This window comes from Pollachius pollachius (assembly GCF_949987615.1).
Source record: "Pollachius pollachius genome assembly, chromosome: 12".
Taxonomy (NCBI): Eukaryota; Metazoa; Chordata; class Actinopteri; order Gadiformes; family Gadidae; genus Pollachius; species Pollachius pollachius.
Window position 1 is genome coordinate 5,572,254 of NC_136945.1, and position 20,177 is coordinate 5,592,430.

The window sequence follows — 20,177 nt, forward strand, 5'->3', positions numbered from 1 at the left end:
TATTACCCGTAAAAGACACACATTTGTTTCCATTTGTAACGCCATCCCTCAAACAGATTGTAAATCCCGATAACCAGGCAACCGACGCCATTGGCCGAGAGCGGTGTTGTGGGACGACCCGCCAATACAAACCCCGGCGCCCCATTGGCCCGCCGCTCCGAGACGGGATACGTCAGGGAACGCCCCTCGGGTCCCGGTCGACTATAAAGCCGGGCTGGTTCACCCATGTGGACGTTGCAAACTGTCAACATTGCCGTGCCTTAACTCTCGAGAGCTGAAACTGAATTTCTTCGCTCATCAAACTTCTCTCGACTTTTTTTTTTATGTACAATCATTGTACCTCCTTTTTCTTGGAAACTACATCTCCCAGCCAAGCAGCCGTCAACATGAAGGTAGTCGGATCTACGTGCGCACTGAAAAGCAAGGTCGGCGGCGAGGACGTGGTGCGCTGCCTGTCTGACCAGAGTCTGGCCATCTCCAAGATGTCCAAGATTCCGCTGCTGGACGAGCAGATGAGCGTCTTCCTGCAGGACATGAACAGCTGTTACAGCAAGCTGAAGGAGCTGGTGCCCACCCTGCCCACCAACAAGAAGGCCAGCAAGGTGGAGATCCTGCAGCACGTCATTGACTACATCTGGGACCTCCAGGTTGAGCTGGACGAGCCCGAGAAGAGCCGTCAGGGCTCGGGGCTACCCCGCACGCCTCTGACCACCCTCAACGCGGAGCTGGCCAGCATTTCAGTCGAGGTAAACATTGTTCTGAGCCTTGGACCACTCACAGACTCTTGCTTAACTTTGCGTAATAGTTGCATCGTGTATTAGGGAAGGGATGACAAGCTATGGCGTTGATGTTCATCCTTTTTGCTTTGGTTGTGATCGTATTATTAACGTTTTCTTTCCCGCTTCCCTCTCAAACAGAACGGTTGCTCAGACGACAGGATCATGTGCCGCTAAAGACAGAGAGACACACAGAGACACACACACCGAGCATCGCTTCAGCATTCCGAGAAGAAGCGAGCCAAGTGAAGAACCGAACAAGGCTGACTGGCGTGACCCCGATGAACCGCGTCGAATACCCAACCTTGAACAGCTTAGTAGGGACGTTTAAATAGCCCACGCTAGACAGTATACTCCGTGGACCTTCTCCCGAGGCCCGCCATTCGTCGAGAGCTGGAGAAGGAGAGTGGGGGGGCCCAATAGACTGGGTTGGCCCCCGGACACCATGGCGGTTTATAGGCTGCACTGGAGCAAGATTTTTGCTTGTAGAGCTGCAGAAGAAAAGTCTAAAAAGTTACTGTTACGTTTTTGTATCTTGTAAAACCTTTTTTTTTGTCGAAAAATGTTTTTTTGTAAAATGAAAAAATCATGCTCAGAATTCTGAGCGAAAAATTGTATTGTATATTACAATGTCACATTATGTGAAAGAATATATTGTTTCTTGCAATGTATGTTATTGGTGTTTTTATTAAAACAAGATTATTTTTTATCAAGAATACCTGTGTTGGTCGATTATTCTCTAGCATATAGGAGTCAAAATACCAAATCACATTGGGAAAGCATAACTTATTTCAAAGTGAAGTCTTAAAAGGCTGTACGCATATATAGGCCTAAACACTAGGCCTACATAATCCGCAGGGTTTAGTATAGGCCTAATTTTATGAGGCTGTATGTCACAGATCACAATGGTAGATCCCGTGAGGAACACATAAGGCGCTGGTGGAGGTCAGGACAATCGCCACACAACCATTAATGCACATTCAAATGTTACCCCTTGTCACGCAAAAACCAGGCTGGTGGCCTGCGCACACAATGACGCATTCCTTGTTAAATCGCTCATTTGTATTTGTATGGCTCGTTAAGGTATCACATTACCAGCGAAACTCACACTTTGGTGAGTTGGGGGTTCAGGGGTCTTAACGAAAAGTTCCCCACAATTATTTAAAGCAATCACAAGCAGACCCAAACTTAACCAATAGGCTTGCCACCATACCCTCATGACCCATTTCAATATGTGAATAATTAAGGCGAGTCCATTAAGGAGGGCTATAATGACTTTAACATTTGGCCAAATGCATGATGTCAGCTAAAATTCCAATAAACGTCCTAATAAAAAGTACATTTGAAAATGGTGTTCCGATAGGAGTGCGTCTAAATCAGTCGCTCGACAACATTAAAGTTTCGCCTTTCGGTGGGGCACGGGTTAAAACGGGCTTCGGAAAGCCAATTCGTTATAAGATTTATTCAGTCTCCCTGGTGCAATGTTTTTCCCATTTCCCTGCGGTGCGATGCGCACAGCTGCAGCCCCGGCGTCCCGAGGCCCGGCCAGTGTGTGTGTGTGTGTGTGTGTGTGTGTGTGTGTGTGTGTGTGTGTGTGTGTGTGTGTGTGTGTGTGTGTGTGTGTGTGTGTGATTGTGTTTGTGTGATAGCTTTGTGCCAAGGGCAGGGGAGGGCGGCGGGCCCCAGACTGAGCGGCGCCTCGGCACACCTGGGGAAGTTCAGGTTAAATAGCTCCACATTCCTCAACACACAGCTGATTGAAACATTAACAAACAGTAATCCACCAGCCAGGCCGCAGATGGGCCGGGAAAGCTGCCAACAGAGAGACTCTCCTCTCCTGTTATATATTCCCACAGTACAGTAGTTATAAAGTCTGCTATTAATATACACTTTTTCTCCGTCTCTTTAGTTTTTTTTTTTAAGCGCGCAACTGAAAAACTCACTGGGAATTACTTGTGCGCATGAGTTTGATTTACTTGCGTGCTTTCGCTGTGTGTTTTGTAACCTATGGTGGAATATTTTCTTTACCTTGAAAGTTTGCATATTTTAATTTTTAACCAAATGTATGTTTTTGCATGTTATAGGTTGATAATAATCTCTTATATTACATCTTATAGCCAACAAGATGATCGTATTTGAATGTTTTTAAAATAAGACAAGGCTGCATGTCACCATGCAACAAAATCGAATTCACTAAATATTTGACTATTATTTAGTAGGTATACTATCTATTATGTCGTCCAAAGTCAAAACAGAAACTGTCTTGACATTCTTGGTCGTAGCGCCCCCCTGCGACTATATTTGGAGTTGCAAACATACTTTGGCATTCAGTATGACATGTGTGGGAAAAATATTCACAAGTAGACAACAGCGCCACCCTCTGATCACAATGACTACATACGTGTTTTCAACAGTGATATAATGTAGGCCTAGTATCTATGAGTGACGAAGGGTGGCCCTAGCTAAATAAAGAGAAGTATGGCAAGTAGTATGGCATTGATAGGTCTTGATCTTTTATATATTTAGTCAATGGCAGACATATATAATCTAGGCCCTACCTATCAACTAATCAACATATCCTATGACTTGGAGGGAGAAAGGAAGAGGAAAGGGTGAGTTAGCACTTCACCAAGGAAGAAGTATAAAAACAAACCAACTCATCATGTTAGAGGTATAAAAGCAGACTAACTAATCAAGTTAGTAGTTGGAAAACAGACCAACTCACCAAGTTAGTGGTTTAAAATCAGACCAACTAATAAGGTTAGTGGTTGGAAGACAGACCAATTCATCAACTAAGTGGTTTGAAAACAGACCAACTCACCAAGTTATTGGTTTGTAAACAAATATCTGTACTTTCTACTCCTTACATTTTCAAAACGTACTATAATACTACAGCCTAGCCTACTTAATGCATTTGAGGGGAATTATCTATTTTCTTCTGTACTTTGCGTCATTGCGCGCCTTTTCAACATCAAGTCGGATTTCCACCTAAATGGATGGGACAACAACACAAAGAACAGACGATCCCTCTGTGTATCCATCAGTGCATATAACAGAAATTACGTCGGTGGGGGTGACATTCCCCTTCCATGGCGTTATTTGATGGACATGTATGAAGGTGACCGATTCTTGGTTAATTCATTGTGCCAACCTAAAAGGGATTTGGTAGTAGGCCTACTGTAGAGTTCTACAAGTGTCTTGCCCTTGTAATGACGTGTTTCATAATGGTTCTGTTGCTGACATTGAAAACTGATTTGCAAATTGGAGCGAAGTTCTACTTAAAATATCTACTTAAATATATTCAGTATATTGTTTTTATTTTTATTTGCAGTGAGAATGGTTGGTCTTCGAATTATATGACGTGAGGTTGATTAAGCTAAACCGCCGGTTGGTCGGAGGGCTACTTTTGACTTAACTTCGACTGTACTTTTTCTTTTACCTTTTTTTAATTAACTATCTGTACTTCTACTTGAGTAAATAATGTGTGTACTTTTGCCACGACTGCCAACTCCCTAAGTTTGCAGTCTGAAACCAGACCAACTCACTCAAGTTAACCACTCCCTAAATTAGTTGATCGAAACCAGCCCAGCTCTCTTGTAGGGCAATAATTCTTTATCATAATGGATCCTCTTAAAGTTATTTATCGTCTAGTTATGAAATAAAGATATTGAAGTAAACCAAAGTTGTGTTCACAAAATGATATTCAAATCATAAAAACAAGGTTTAACATGGCCGAGGATGATACTTATTGTGAAATAATGGATTGTGTTTTCCATATTGCACAGCCTTATTCAAAACAAAAAGAAATGAAAAAAAAACACACGAGTCAATATTGTTTAAATAAAAATTTGTATTTACATTTATATCAACATCAAGAGAAAAAGAAATCTGCAATATACATCCTGTAAAAAGACAGCTTATTTCACCTTATAATTAGCAAAAATCGATGAATCCAAATGAGCTTCCAGACATCATTTTATACACTTCATGAAATGCTACAGTGTTCATTTTCCCGAAGTAGCAAAAGAATCTGGACGCACACGTTTATTTTCTGAAAAATAGAAGGACTAGATTGATATGTCTTTAAGTGTTTCCCATTCCATTGGTATTCCTCTTTTATAGCACACAAAAGTATAGCATTTTTCTGAATGTAGACCAGGCACTGCTAGCCTATGGATAAAACATTAATGTGCTCTTAGCACAGCACTCCCCCCCCCCCCCCCATTATATTTCCCATAGAACCAATGTACCCCCATCACCTGTTAGCACATATGTACACACCTGCCTTGTTATTCTCCCCCCCCCCATTAAAAATACAAGATATGTACCCATCTACAGCCGCAAATATACAATGTATTTCAACCGACGCAAAGAGAAGGCAACCTAAGAAACATTACAAAAAAAGGTTGGAAAAATATCTTTGGATTGCGCATGTTTAAAAAGGGAGATGTCATAGCGAGCCAGGAATAGTTGCTCTGAGAGGAGGAGGAGAATAAGGTGGAGGGGGGTAGGAGTGTATGGATACACACACCCCAAACAGACACAGGCTGAAGGTTCTGAAGAAACAAAATGATACACGAGTTTTCTTTCCCATACTGAATAATACAATTTCTGCCAATGTAAAACACCTGCGATTTTCTGCATATGAAATACCCATCCATAAGTAAAAGTGCCTCGCAAAAAAATAGATAAAATAATATCATGGCTACGATCTCCTCAAAGTTTTTAAAAGGCATTTTAAATTGGCTGACAAGAGAAAGAAAGCCCAAAACAATTACGAGGGTTAAAAAACACCCCAAAACAAAGACGATCCAAAAGCAAATAAAAACATTGACCTATCCGACAGAAAAATACGACCCAAGTCTTATACTCTGTGCAATAAAATAGGCCTATAAAAAAGCATGTATAATTTTGTAAAATATTTACAATTCATATTCACAGAGAGGATATTAGCCACGTCTAATACTGCAGTACCGTCTGTCGGGACAAGGGGGTTCACCGCGCTGCGCTTCGATCTGTAGCAACGACACTTGCTCTGTTTCCGTGTGCGCGTCGCGTCCGCTGCTTTCTCCCGTCCAGCCACCAGGGAGCGGCAGAGAGGAGTATACAAACCCATCGCTGCTGGAGGGGGTCTGATTTCTTTCCCGACGCTGCGCGTAAATATTGCAACTATCCTTTAAAAAAAAAAAATTCTATTGAGCGGCCTGCAGGTGAACTGCAGCTGGTGACCGTTGTACCGTTCTTGCATTTTTAGCTTCGTAGTCGCAGTGCCAAACACTCGACTAGCAAACGCCAGCCCATACCTACCAACAACACTGACTGCGTTCAACCACATTTCCCGCTTGTGCAAGACAGACACAGGAGCTTGTATCTGCCATTCTGTGTGTGTGCATGTGTGTATGTGTCTTTAATGTTGCAAGGTAGGCAGCATGCAACAGGCTTGTCCTTATACCTCCATGATGAGCACATTCTGGTGTGTGTGTTTAACTGCTGTTTGTTCATGATGTGTGGCAGAGGAGGGTTTCGAAGGGGGGGTCCCTAGAGGGGGGGCTTGGTCTTCCTGTTGTTGCCTGCTGGGCTGCCTGTCCCTCCCCACTGCTGTTGCTGCTCCGTCTCAGCTGGCCAGAAACACAGGGCCCTGGCCCTGAGGGCAGTCATGGCGGCGTGCGGCCGTCCTCAGCAATACTTCTGGAAGCGGGTGAAAGAAGAAGCAGGTTACCATGGGAGCAACCACCATCAATCACATCACGGAAAGATGTCTTGACAAGAGGTAACCGGGTTGAAGTTCAACATCAAATGCAGATGATTCTCGGTGTACGTGGAGAACCAAAAACGGTTGCAGCTACCCCCACCCACACACACGGTAGTGGCTTCAATCCCATGGTTTCAATGATGAGATTGGATTGAACTGGACTATTGACACTATTTACCATTGAGCCGACACTTTCATCTTTTATCTAAAGTGATTACAGATTATTCTTTGAGTCACACGTCATTCATAGTGTGGCAGCCCTCTGGCACCTCCTGATTGAGTCATCAGTGCAATGACTAACACCCATGCGGGCTGAGCTCCTCAGCTATATAAACTGTAGGAGTCAGCCACGTGCTCTCTCTCTCCTTTGACTTATGGTTGGTTTAGGTTTTTTTGGTTAACTTTGCTTTGCACATACATCACATTCTCCACTCATCCACACACCGCACTGATTCCTGATTCACACGCATCACTTTAACTTAATTTATGTTAAGTTGGTTGAATGAACTATGATTGTTAAACTTAAAGCTATGCGTGGTCTCCTCCTTGTCATTCCCTTGAGCCGGGCCGTGACAATAGCAGGTAGAGGTTAGGTACATCTGGCCCAAGGATGCTTGCAGAGTGGTTCCAACCCAGAACCTGTGAGCTATAAAAAGGTCAAACCCCTTCCCCGTAGGCCTCATCCGTCGCCCAGCCGCCTCCCCATGAGCGATCCTAGTCTAGCGCCGTACCTGGCGTACCTGGTCGGGGCCCATGGGCATCCGGCCCATCCCCATGGAGTTCATGGTCATCTGGCCCTGCATCGGACCCATCTGCCCTGCTCCGGGCCCGCCGGCCGGCCCGCCCATGGAGCTGTTCATCATCATGCCTGGAAACTGACCCTGGCCGCCCTGCTGAGGGAACTGCTGCTGCTGCTGTGGGTAGGAGCTGCACCGGCAGGGAGGGAGAGAGGTCATGGTTTAGGGGCGGGTAGGTTAACGGGAAGGCCTGATTGGGGCATATCTGGAGATGGGCAAGTAGTTGATCAAATCAAATGCATGAGTAGAAGCAATGGAAAATCTGATGGTGAATAATACATTAAAGCATTAAAGAGACATTATCTTCCTAGTCATTCTCAACTGGTACGGTACAAGAATTAAACTTGTTTCAATGTTAATTAATGTTTCAATAGCCAAGAATTTCAGTGAGTTTAGCCCAATTTGTTGGAGCCATTTCTTTGGTCCATGTTTTTAACAGTTCATGGAGGCGTTTGTTGATTGCTGCAATATCTTTGGTAAATTCATAATTTAATTAGTATTTGGCTGGACTTGATGACTAATGACATGAGGGTCCTGAGGTAAGACCAGTTCAAAACCACTGAACCAGTTCAGAACCAAACTATACAACAATAACCATCATACATAAAGGCCTGTATAGTGGCAGTTGCCTGAAGAGGAGGTGTTTTGTGATTTGCGTCTATGCGTGTACCTGCTGCGTTGCATGGCTCCTTGGGGCCAGCCCTTCATGTCTCCAGACTGGTACATGGGGCCTCCCTGGGGATTACCCTGCATGCCTTGCATCATGGCAGCCTGAGGAGGCCCTGCCATCCGCCCAGGCACCATGTTGGCCTGGGGGTTGCCGCCCGGGCCCATGAACGATGGGTCCCCCTGCTGGTTCATTCCTGCAGGTGCACATATAACATTAGTTTGATTAAAAAAAAGTACACAAACTAAAATAAAATATATTTTTCATGAAAAATAGAAATGGGGATAATCTTGGTCGATCGACAGACATTTCCTCAACTACTTCCCATTCACACAGTCCCGCTTTTGGAGGCTAGTAGACAGCACGTGTCAGTAAACATGGGTTGCCCCCTTGTGGGCGATCTACGGTACTAACTCAAAGAGTGACGTGCCCATGGACGACACACTGCCTTGCTTTTCAGAGCCTCCAATCCGTATGTTGGCACGAACAAAGGCATGCTACCCCTCCTTTACCTGACCCTCCAACTGTAGAGACCCATGTCCACAGATTACCACCACTCACACGTAGCTCTGACCCTGAACGGCCTCCGAACAGTACCAGGCCCTACGTACCGTAGTTGGCTCCGTAGTTGTAGGCCTGCTGTCCGGGCTGGTTCATGGGGGGGCCCGCCATGGGGTTGTCCATCCCCCCAGGGGCAGTGACGTTTGGAGGGGGGCTGAAGCCGGCTGCTGGACCCTGGCCCTGCTGCTGCTGCTGTTGCTGCTGCTGCTGCTGCTGCTGCTGCATGAGCATCATCATCCTCTGCCTCTGCAACAGCTCTCGGTTGCGCTGAGCCATCATCTGGGCGTTGAGGAAGCCGGGCTGGGGGAGACACGGCTGTGATTCGTCGGTGGGGACTGAACTTGTTCTCATTTGGCTTAATGCATCCGCGGCTTTGATGAAGACGAAGAGTTTCAGCAGTGAGGGGTTTTGCTGATGCAAAACATCGCTGTGACTACACTTTGAGTAAACAAATCTCACCAGCTCAGCCACAGTTTAAACATCGGGGGGGGGGGGGGGTGGAGACGCCATACCTGGTTGCCCATTCCGGGCTGCATGCCTGGCTGCATGCCGGGCTGCATTCCAGGTTGCATGCCGGGGCGCATGGGAGGGTTCCCTGCCGGGGAGTTCTCCATCTTCATTACCTGTCTGGTCTGGTTCAGGAACTACAAAAATGGGGACGACAGAAATTCTTCCATGAACGAGCAGAGTCAAAGACTTGAATGCAAATGGGTGAACATGAATCGGGTCTGTCGGATAAGAGAGATCTGTGACCCCCTGACCCACAGCCTCTGTGGGGTCGCATAAGCACCTGTTGTCCTTGTAGCCTTTGCTGCAGCTGTAACCTCAGGGGCTTGGTGGTGTTCATCATGCGCGGGGGTCTCATCATGTTGGCACGGGGGTTGCCCATGCCGGCCATGCCTCCCATGGGGGAGAACCCCCCTGGCTGGGGGCCCATCTGAGGGTTCATCATGGGGCCGAAGCCCCCAGGAGCCTGGCCAGGCCCCGCGTTACCGCTGTAGCCAGACTGCATGGCCATGGAGGGAGGCCCCGGGGGGCCCGGGTAGCCCGGCCCGTACATGGCCTTCTGTTCCATGCCCACGGAGGAGTCCGGTCGAGGGAAGGTCTCGGTGGGCGGCCCCGGGCCTGGGCCGTGGCCCTGTGGCTGCTGGCCCTCTGGACCGGGAGACTAAGACAGAACGGATGGGGTAAGCCTCTCCCTTGTTCAGCGGGGTTACACTTGAAAAAGCATTGGCATGCGTTTGTCTGTTCTACTGGCTGAAGCAGTCTGGGCATGCGACGGGAGAAGGCATTAACTTGGACATAACGCTCGCGCCAGGAAAGGTGATACCGTGTAGTCAGGGCGCCGCGGGCACGACCAGCCCGACTCCGCCTGTTTCAAAAGCACCGACACAACAAAGGTCATCCCGTCCCGAAGCCGCGCGACCCGGGACCTCACCTGGCCCACCAGTGCGGGGATGCCGAGGGCCTTGTCGATCTCCGCCAGGGCGATGACGTCCGTGTTGTTGAGCAGCGAGTCCAGCTGGTCCAGCAGGGCCCTCTCGTCGCTCTGGCCCTCCGTGGTGGAGGGGGGCACCAGCAGCTCGTCCAGAGGGTTCCTGAACGGACCCCTTGGGAGTGGACACACAGGAGCGGTTACAACCTCGTCGACGGGCGCCAGGGCGGGAACGTCGCGACCCGCATCGAACCAAAAGTGACTCTGGAACTAGTAGAAGTAGGAGTGGGGTTCGCAGGCTGCGTGCTCAAACCGACGTAACAGGAGAATCTATATGCAGTGGCCACCATAAATGCAGCTTTAGATGAAGTTACATCATAAAAAGAGAAGTGTTTCATACATATGGATGTTATTTTTTCTATTTTCTATGTTCTATTTTGCTGCTTGTACGAGAGGTCGTATGCAGTGTGGAAAGATGGAAGACTTCCACAGGGATTAGGATTTCCGGAGAATAACGGCATCCTTTACTCGCCACAATCGACACATTAGCCGGGGGTTTTGTTGGTTCTAAGAAAGTAAACTGAGGTGGGTATTTCTTCTTTGATTAAATCCAAACACTAAACAAACCGATTAGCACTACAATCGGCCTTTCTGAGGAACACGGGTCATCGCCGGAGTGTGGTGTTTCCGTGTTACCTGTTGCCTGGAATTCTTTCCATCCCCACGCCAGAATCCGACCAGGAGGGTGAGGGCGGAGGGGGTCCGTGCCCCCCATAGGGACTCATCCCCATACTGCCTTCACTAGAACCTAGAGCGAACACAACCACCATGATGTGTCACTAAAGACCACCCATCACCTTGTGTTGACGGCCTATAACACCGCGTAGTACAGTGAACGGAACACCATCGGCTCGCAACATAAATAACGGACTGAATCTTTGCATGCAAAGGACACCTCTGGAAGGGAGGTGTTAAAATATCGTCATTTATTTCAAAATGAGAGTGAAATCGCTGACTTCTACTAAAGACCTCTTTGAGACTGGAGGAGGGTGGGTCTGGGCTGCTGTACATACCACCGATGTCCATGAGCTGCTGCTGCAGCATGGAGCGGCTGTTGGAAGGCACGCTGTTGGAGCGGTTCATCATGGGCCCTCCTCCCATCATGGCCGGGCGGCCCATGGCCGGATGTCCCGGGCCGCCCACGGGGCTACCGGCAGACCTGGGGCCGCCCCAGTCGCCTGGCCCTCCCATGGGGGGCCGCTGCTGGGGCATCGCCATGCCTCGGCCCATGCCTCCTGCGGATCACACACACACACACACACACACACACACACACACACACACACACACACACACAGTGTCAGATTAATGCCGAAAGGTAGAGAGTCGAGGGAAAATAGGAGTGTCATGGCACAGCCAGTTAGAGTCTTTGTACCATGCTCTAGATGTGAGGTATCATTGTACTGGGCTTACTCTCTGGGTGTAGTCGTGGTCATTTGTATTTGGTTTGGAGCTGTGGCATTGGGTGGTGTCGATGTTGGGTGGAACTATGCTTGTATAGCTGTATCTGTTTTCTGTTCTGATGTCTCTTTTTTTTGTGTAATCTCAAGAACCCCCTCTGTTAGCGAGATGGTCCATCTGAAAGGGCTATCCTTTAATACTAGACTTTTATAGACATTTATATCAGTATAACGGGCGTGTTTCTGCTTACTTGCTGCCCCGCCCCGTGGCGGACAACCGCCCATGCCCCCCGGGAAGCCGTTGGCCATGGGACCGGCCCGGATGGGAGACTCCATGATCTCCTGCTTGATCAGCGTGGGACAGGGAACGTTCCTCCGGCCCGCGATCCCTCCGCCCATTCCTTCTACGCCCAGGGGCTTGGCGTCCACGGACAGGGCCCTGTGATAGGCCGCCCGCTGGGCCGGTGCCATCGCCATGGCGGCCTTCTCCCGCTCTGTGAAACATACGCTGGGAGGTTACTCATCGCTACCTCCTGCTTGGAAGGCAGGCCTCTGTCGGCGCCCTGTTCTTTTATGGAGGAGAGTTTCCATTAAAGCAGACCCAAATATTCACCATGGAGACTGTCGGGCAAGTTGGCCTGCTTGCTGCCCATCTCTTTGCCGGCCCTGGAGTCTGGCTCCTGGTAGAAGGCCGAGCCGTTCCTGGTGGGTCCCAGGATGGTCTCCAGCGTCTCCACCTGGAAAATACGACACAGGGTGAGGCTCAGCAAAACATGTCCCACCAGCCATTCGACCCGAGTCAACACCGCGTGCGTCCTGAGGGCAACATGATGAAATCGGTCCAATCGACCAAAGGGTGTGTACCTCATCCAGAGGCTCCGTCTTCACCTTGCCGTCCGGGGCCTGGGGGTTGGAGCTGGACACGCCGCTGCCCTGCGGGCCCCTCCCCTCCAGCTCCTCGGCCTTGGGCTTGGTGTCGCCGCCGCCGCCGCCGCCGCCGCCGCCGCCGCCGCCGCCGCCGTCCTTGGAGTCGTCCTTGTTGAGGAGGTAGTGGAGGAGGGCGTGGGTCTTCTCCTTCTTGGGGCTGTGCTGCTCCTGCTTGGGCTCCGGGCCCCGGTGGCCCCCGCCCGCCGGCCCCTCGCCGGCCCCGCCCTCCAGGCTGCTCTTCCCCGTGGCCTCGGCGGTGATGCGGGCTACCTCGTCGGGGGTGTTGCCGTTCTGCAGCAGCTTGTGGAGGATCTTGTGCTTCTCCTGCAGCGACTGGTTGCCGAAGTGGGCCGCCGCGCCCGACGAGCTCACCGCCCCGAGGCCCGCGGGGCCCGCCGCGCCCGTGGAGGACGACACGCCCGTGGTGGGGCTTGTGACGCCGTCCTTGTGGTCGGGGGCCGATCCCGGGCCGGAGTTTGCCGTGGGGTGGCCCGGCACCAGCTCGTCGGTGGGCGAGATCAGGAGCTGGAGGAGCTTCTTGTGGCCCTTGGTGTCGGGGAGCCGCCGGCCGCCGGGCTCCGCCCCCGCCTCTCGGCCCGCCTGGCTGTCGGGCTTCTCGGGGGGGCCCTCCGAGACGGGCGTGTGCGGGTGCGGCTCGCCGCCGGCTCCCCCCAGCGAGCCGCCGGGACTCTTGGAGTCGGATGGGGCCGGGTGCCCCACTTTGCTGGGCCCCCCCTGCGCCAGGCCCTGATTGGTGGAGTGAACGCTGGGGGAGCTTTCAGGCTTGTGTGGCGCCGGGGAGGAGAGGGGGGACGGCATGGGGTTGCCCACCCCCTCGCTGATGGCCTGCAGGGCGTTCAGGGAGCTGCTGGAGAAGGTGGTGCCTCCTCCGCCACCTCCACCACAGCCTGGGTGACCGGAGCTCATCGGGGAGGTCATGCCTGAGAAGAAACAACAGACCCAAGCAGATGAGCGACCGGTGACTGCGGTGAAAGGCTCTTGCGCCAGGCGCACCGATCTGACATAAAACATGTGAAACCAATACAATACCGTACCTCCAGGGGAGAAGGGGCCCATCTTGGGGCTACCCCGGACCCGGGGAGAGCCCATCACGTTGTGCTGAGGGCCGGCCATCCCTGGGCCCGCCTGGGTGGGGCTGGTCATACCGTAGCCCCCTCCACCCCCTGGGCCTGCTCCGTGGAAGTGGGCCATCTGCTGCTGCTGATGGTGCTGTTGTTGTTGTTGCTGCTGCTGTTGTTGCTGTTGCTGTTGCTGCTGGTGGTGGTGATGGGGGTGGGGGTGGGGGTGGGGGTGCATGCCGTGGTGGCCCATCTGGCTCATCTGACCCATTTGATTGGCCGGGTTCATCTGGGAGTTCATGGGATGCATGGAGTTCATCTGACCCATGTTGTTCATCTGGTGCATTGGATTCATCTGGTTCATCTGATTCATCTGAGTCATGGAGTTCATCTGGTTCATCTGGTTCATCTGATGCATGCGGTTGGGGCCGGAGTACGCAGGCCCTCCTCCTCTCTGGGGCATGCTGCCCTGCTCCGCACTGACGTAGCCCCGGTTGGGGCCCATCCCCATGCCGCCTCCTCCTCCTCCTCCTCCTCCTCCACCACCTGCGGCTGCAGCTCCTCCTCCAGGAGCCATGTTCATCTGCTGGTTGGGGTGGTTCACAGGCATCCCCTGCGGCCGCATGCCCGGAACCTGGTTTCCACGGTAACCGTTGGGTTCCCTGGGTGGGAGAGAGTGAATGAATCACACGTTAGAACGGATGCGATCCACCGCAGCTTGCAATGCGATTCGCTTTTCCCTTGAAAGCCCGGGGTCTGAGAGGGTTCGCTCTGAGGCACCTCTGCAGCAGGTGTGTGGACAGGAAGGTGGGCGGCTCGCTGGAGTTGGGGTTCTGACACCGGTCGCTGCGGGTCTGCGCCGTGACGGGGGTCCCGTCCGAGAGGGAGAAGTGGTACAGGGGCGTCTCTGCATGGCCGTGGAGGAACGCTGGAGGAAAGGAGACGCAGTGAGCAACACACAGGAATGCATTGGAAACAACACCAAGTGGGGGAGTGATCAGTAGGGCTGTGGGCAACCAAATCATGGACGGCTGAAATTCAACCATTAAAAAAACACAATCCATTGGTTGGGGAGTGCATTCTACTCTACATGCTAGCCTTAAAATCCTGCAAGTGCTGTTTGGAGCAGGTCAGTGCGTTACAGATGCATTCCTAGGCTGAGTCTGACTAGGTTACAGCAGAGGTTCAGAGTAAAGGGTGTGGAACACCTGCTGGGCCACTGAGCACCGTGTTGGGCAGCGTTGCGTAGTATATAGACGGCACACCTCGGAAGATCATATTATATGTCATGATCTGTGTTTAACATCAGGGTTCCAATGTGTGGCGCTGCGATTCGTGCCAGGGTGCCCAATCTTATGTTTACACTCAAGCCTGTCGAGCTTTAAACATGAAAGTTGATGGAGAATCCCGACAACAAGAAAAAAATACTATTTTAGATGATATGCCTACATCGTTTTACATTTCACATACTTTTTTGTCGTCCTTTTTAACCAAATACTGCCAGGCCGACGACTTTGTTAGTAGCAATTAGTTTGGAGCCAAATAAATGTTCATGTTATGGCCAGCAGTCTGACTTAGGGGAGAGTTCAAAGGTTTGTAGCTGGGGTGTTTGGACCTCCTGTCTAACAAGGCTTATAGTCTATCAAACCATATGATTATTAAGTACAGAGCCTTCAATATAATTGTTATTCATAATCATTGTCATTTCTAACACAATATAGCCTATCACTCATTAAGTTATTAAAACCAACGGTCTGCATATGTCAGGATATTAGGAACCACTTCTTTCCTCATGAAGGTAAACAGGCCGATTGTTGACCAAGTAGAATTTGGTCGAACAAGTCTGTGTCGACTGACCAGTCGACCAGAACATGACAGCTAGTGCAAATGCTCATAATAATTTAGTAATAGTGGCCTATGTAATAACTAACCAGTCCAACACCCAGCCTTTAGTAGGGATTGTACTCAGGATAGCCAATCAAATGATTTGCACTACAGTAAGCTAAATCTATCTATTCTTCTTTGCACAGGACATGCATGGATGACAGTTGTACAGTGCCCAAGGAACACCAACAAAAACCCATGTGGAGGTTTTATTGATTTAGTGAGACAGGGACAGTGCACCTTGATAACATGTGCGTAAACTAGCCAAGAGTAAGCCTGGAGACACTCATTCACAGCATACCGTCGTGGTAGTGGCGCTTGTAGGACCAGGGCTGGCCCTCGCTGCGGTACAGGAACATCTGCATGCAGCGCCTCACCAGGTCTTCCCAGCCCGGCCTCATTGTAGTGTGGAGGGAGCTCTGGTGCTCGATCTCAATCAGCTTGCCTGGGAACCCCGGGAGACCATTGTTACACGCCTAGCCATGGTATAAAGGAATAATGTGGCCCTACTCGTGAACCCAGAGAGCCATGTTAAAGCAAAGGAGAAACCATGTCAGCTCGACCTAGTTTCCCCAAAACAAAACAGTGCGCAAGATAGCGTTCGGAGTCGAAAGAAATGTTTGGTATGCCTGAAAAGTATAATAAATAATGTATGACACAAAGGAGAAAAGTGTGTCTTTGATAATGCATCTTCCCCCCCCACCATATGTAAGAGAATTTGAAAAACAGAAATCAGGCATTTTGTAGTTTTAGGGAACAACAAACGTCAAACATGGGTCATGTCTCTCATTGCACTATGCCTCGATTAGAGCGGCAGGGTCAACGTCGGAGCTGCGTATTCAAATCTCCATGAATATGGTTTTGAGTTTGCTTGCAAGATGGGGGAGTACGCAAGTGTCTAAGTGTGTGTGCGTGTGTGTACCAGTGTGTAAGTGTGTAAAGGCGTAAACGTGCAAGTGTGTGCAGCAGTGTGTAAATGTACACGTGTGGGTGCGTGTGTGTACCAGTGGGTTCATGGCGGGTGCTGAACCGCTCCGTCCTCTCCACCGCAGAGATGCGGCGCACCACGCAGATCATGCAGGACTGCAGGTCTGCAGGGGAACGTGACAAGAGTTAGAGGGCTGCGAGGCAAAGCCCACATCTTTATCACATTTCAAGATTAGGGAGTATGTTGGCTCAACAGAGGTCGATGGACAGAGGTGTTCGCCACTGATGCATTCAATTGAGATAAAAACAACAATGGCTCACACTGGACAATGGACCATAAAAAGGACCCACTCCCCCTAGAAATCATGTTTTGCTGTCTTTTAGAAGCTTACTCCTGACCCACCGATGTTTTCTTGTGAGCCACACAAAGCCATTTTCTGATTTTTTTTATTCTAGCAACGAATACGCTCCTTCCCAGGAATGGGTTTTAGTGCTGGGGCCCCCACACTTCCCGTCTGGGATAAGATCGTATTATCTACTGTGCTTTTAGTGTCATCCATTTACTACGTCTGGCTCGGTTTCAGCGCTGTGGCGTCTGGGTCACCCACCTTCTCCCTCCTCCATCATGGCGCGGGGCTGCGTGAGGGCGAAGCACTGCATGGCCTCGTAGCGTTGCACCCCTGGCCCGTCCTCGCCGGCCCCCCGGCCCGGGGAGAACTTGGCCAGCATGCGACATTTGAAGGTGTGGCTCTTCTGCCGCGGAGCCTCGCCGCCCCAGGGAGCTCCGTTTGGGGCTGTGATGAAAGGAGGTGGGGTGGTTAGAAACCCACAGAAATGAGAGTGGTCGGTCGATTCACGGGCATGATTAGATTTGGATATGGCCAATTCAGTGATGGCTGTGTTTGGTGACCATGAGAGACGATTGTGTGCATGCGAGGGGTGCATCTCACCCCCAGTCTTTGGGAGGTTCTTGTGGAACTCCTCGCGGTCATCCTCATGGAGGATATTGTACACGCTGGTGTTGATGAGCTCTTCCTGTTTGTACTGCAGGTACTGGGTGACGTTGTCAGACACAAACACGATGCTGCCCTCTCGGTTCACCACAAACAGGAAGCCGTCCAGAGCCTGGGAACAGCGCGGTGGGAGGAGCAACCGGGAAGTCACACGAAAAATTGTTCAGGTTAGGGTTAGTCCTATGATGCATTCTGAAAAACATCATAAACCTAACCAGGAAACTGAGAATAACGCATTGGTTCCTGGCATCAAAGTCATGTAGTGACACAAGAAGTAACTTCCTGGATCCCACAGAAAGCGTTTGCGATGACTCTAAGATGTGACTCTAAGGCCGCCTACACACCTATAGTTTGGTAGACTGTCCGAATCGGGGGGGAGGGGGTGAGTTGATGCTGTGATGCAATGTTCATTTTGTTTGGTTAGTTTTGTCACTGGACTTTGTCAAGCGGTCACCAAACCATGTAAACAGATGTCACACTGTTGAACGATTGGCTTGTTGATTGGACCATAACGCTTCCTTGTTGCAGACAATACAGGCAGTCTTTTGTGAGTGACCACAAGTAATTTCTTTATAGTCATTCGAAAATACTTCAGAGTCACCTCCTGATTGCAAACCAAACTATCGTGGGAAACTTTCCAGGGTTCGATTGGAATTAGGTGTGCGAGCGACCTAGGTGACATCAATTAAAGAGCGTTTCAAATACGTTTCAAGGTCCTTTTGAATGAAGTACGTCTTTGTAGACGTCCTGTTACATAAAAATCATACAAATCCTCCTAATTTATGTTGGGAGCTCTAGCCTAAATGGCCTGACCAAGAATACAGGAGGGCAGATCAAGGTAAGCTATATAGTTGCTAGTGCTACTAGCCAGCCGGGGTGATGATGAGTTTGTGGTTACCTGAAGAAGCAGGGGTCCCAGGTGGTCCTTGTCGATGACCCCCTGGCCGGTGGAGGACACGTCTGCCTTTTGCACGTCGTCATCGCTACACGTGGCCTTCCCTGAGACCGAGGAGGAGAACGTGTCAGCATATTAGCGGTATTTTTTAGAAGCGGTAACAGATGAGTATCTATTGTAGACTGAATAGGTGTGAGAGAGGTGCCATTCCCACCGTCTACCCCCAGGTGGCAGCACAAGCTCCCAGCGCATTGCTAAAATACCTTTCTATTTTTAAAAGTCGCCATGTGTCTGAGCTTTTGTCAGAGGCCATTCTACAAAGCCTGCGTTGTGAGGTGCTGGTAACTTTGACAACAACTTTCGACACCATTTGAAAAAAACTGCTTCTTTCTTCTGTGGCATCACAGGGTAGGTAAGATATGGAGGACGGGTGGGGCATTGGGTAGCAATATAAATAAAGGGCATTAAGTAAAGCTTTACCTGAGTAAAACCAAAAGACGAGCAAAAAAGACAAGAAAAGAGCAGGGAGGCGTGTTAAGCAGCAAGCAGGGAGGAAAAAGAGGAGAAGAAGAAGAGAGGCCCTCCATCATTCCTGTCCCGTAACTATGGCAACCTGGCTGCACAATGCTGGGAGCACCAGTAGCCAGCTGTGACCCTCTGGGCAGATTCCAATTTGATAGCGCTCTGCCTCCCTCCTTCCCCACTTAACCTCACACACTGCATGTAAGCAGAGCTCAAATATAAAATAGGTGGAGCAAAAACCCCAAGGTGGCTGCCATTGTCAGTACAGAAGCAGAACACGAAAAGGCGTAGATTTATGTATGCATGTGTGTGTGTTTCTGTACAATGTCTAGAATGGATTGTGAAGCAGCCCGTGTCATTAGGCTCTGGGAGAAAGGGGGCAGGCTTTGGCAGTTACAGATTCAAACTGTCACACTGATGGCCGTCAGCCGCCACCACCACCACCACCACCAGGGATAGGGCTCAATTACCGGTGTTCGTTTACCCACCCACCACCTACCCCCCACCCACACCCACAGCCCGCAACACAAACAGCCTGAGCGGCTGTCTGCAGCAGCCCGGCCCTGAACCTATCGGCAGCGCTTCATCACCAGGATTACACTGTCCGGCTGAAGATGGGCGGTGGATCAAGGTGGCTCTTTGACAGATTATTATTAAATAGCACCCCCCACACACACACACACACACACACACACAAAGAGATGTGGCCAGAGAGGAAGATGGATGCACATCTTGGGCGTTCGACCGCGTGTCTGGGTGAGTGGGTGAGTGAGTGAGTTGCATGCAACCCGGCGGGGGGTGTCATGGCGGCAACAGCAGCGGCGGCGGTGTTGGGGTACCTTGTTCTTTGATCTGCCTGATCTGCCTCACGGTCTCCTTGAGGATGGCACACTTGTCCGGCTTCACGTTGAAGCTGTCGATGTTGGAGAGGTTGGCGGAGATGAGCTCGGCCAGCTCCTCGATGTACTTGCTCTCCTGCTCCCTGCGCCGCTTGTCACACCTGCCGGAGGAGGAGGAGGAGGAGGGGTAAGACGCGTTACCATGACGACGTCAACACGGCGCATCCACTGTGTCTGTGTGTGTGGGTGTATGTGTATGTGAGTGCGAGACTAGGTCAGATGCTCATTTAGATGCTTGGGAGACAGCGATGAAGCCTGCTTCTCTCAAACACACACACTCTCTCTCTCCCTCTGAACAGATTCTCTCACACACACACACCCACCCAAGGCCAGGTGTGTCACAGGTCGACAGTTTCCTCTTCCGGTCCGAGCCCAGTGGCTCCATGGCGTTCTCACCTACTCCGCTCATCCTCACCGCATATCAGCTCCTGCAAGGGGGAACACACACACACACACACGCACGCAATACATCAACAAAGGCAGCCCAACTACGTGGCCGGAGACGAGGCTGGCAGTGTGTCAACACGGGTTTGTCAACGCATCACCACTCGATCACACGCAGCGCCGTCCAAAACGACAGCAG

At 50.5% G+C, this 20,177-nt stretch overlaps 2 protein-coding genes across 4 annotated transcripts in view; one reads left to right on the forward strand and one right to left on the reverse strand.

Annotated features, from left to right (window-relative positions):
* The first annotated feature begins 244 nt into the window (after positions 1–244).
* Positions 245–1,486, forward strand: id1 (inhibitor of DNA binding 1, HLH protein). The gene is made up of 2 exons (XM_079747989.1): positions 245–746; positions 918–1,486. The coding sequence occupies exons 1-2, from the start codon at positions 324–326 to the stop codon at positions 951–953; spliced, it is 459 nt and encodes a 152-aa protein (XP_079604115.1). The 5' UTR covers positions 245–323; the 3' UTR covers positions 954–1,486.
* A 3,535-nt stretch (positions 1,487–5,021) lies between these two features.
* ncoa3 (nuclear receptor coactivator 3) overlaps positions 5,022–20,177 on the reverse strand; it is a 28,073-nt gene continuing 12,917 nt past the window's right edge. The window contains exons 2-22 of one of the 3 annotated variants that reach the window (XM_079747980.1): positions 19,918–20,022; positions 19,535–19,695; positions 18,177–18,277; positions 17,216–17,390; positions 16,874–17,059; positions 16,343–16,429; positions 15,640–15,783; positions 14,235–14,382; positions 13,431–14,116; positions 12,337–13,316; positions 12,062–12,185; positions 11,700–11,942; positions 11,062–11,283; positions 10,685–10,796; positions 9,992–10,163; positions 9,344–9,721; positions 9,066–9,197; positions 8,604–8,853; positions 7,996–8,188; positions 7,260–7,455; positions 5,022–6,464 (exon numbers count right to left, since the gene is read on the reverse strand). In XM_079747980.1, the coding sequence (XP_079604106.1) occupies positions 6,453–6,464; positions 7,260–7,455; positions 7,996–8,188; positions 8,604–8,853; positions 9,066–9,197; positions 9,344–9,721; positions 9,992–10,163; positions 10,685–10,796; positions 11,062–11,283; positions 11,700–11,942; positions 12,062–12,185; positions 12,337–13,316; positions 13,431–14,116; positions 14,235–14,382; positions 15,640–15,783; positions 16,343–16,429; positions 16,874–17,059; positions 17,216–17,390; positions 18,177–18,277; positions 19,535–19,695; positions 19,918–20,003 (4,788 nt within the window). In that variant the 5' untranslated portion in view covers positions 20,004–20,022 and the 3' untranslated portion in view covers positions 5,022–6,452. Of the gene's footprint in view, positions 6,465–7,259; positions 7,456–7,995; positions 8,189–8,603; positions 8,854–9,065; positions 9,198–9,343; positions 9,722–9,991; positions 10,164–10,684; positions 10,797–11,061; positions 11,284–11,699; positions 11,943–12,061; positions 12,186–12,312; positions 13,317–13,430; positions 14,117–14,234; positions 14,383–15,639; positions 15,784–16,342; positions 16,430–16,873; positions 17,060–17,215; positions 17,391–18,176; positions 18,278–19,534; positions 19,696–19,917; positions 20,023–20,177 lie in introns of all 3 variants that reach the window. The other 2 variants (XM_079747979.1, XM_079747978.1) reach the window with 2 other exon arrangements.

Excerpts from the sequence above, each read along its gene's own strand:
- id1 (XM_079747989.1), top strand. The coding sequence starts at position 324 with ATGTACAATCATTGTACCTCCTTTTTCTTGGAAACTACATCTCCCAGC. Across the intron at positions 747-917 it reads TGGCCAGCATTTCAGTCGAG|AACGGTTGCTCAGACGACAG; the intron begins GTAAACATTGTT and ends CCTCTCAAACAG.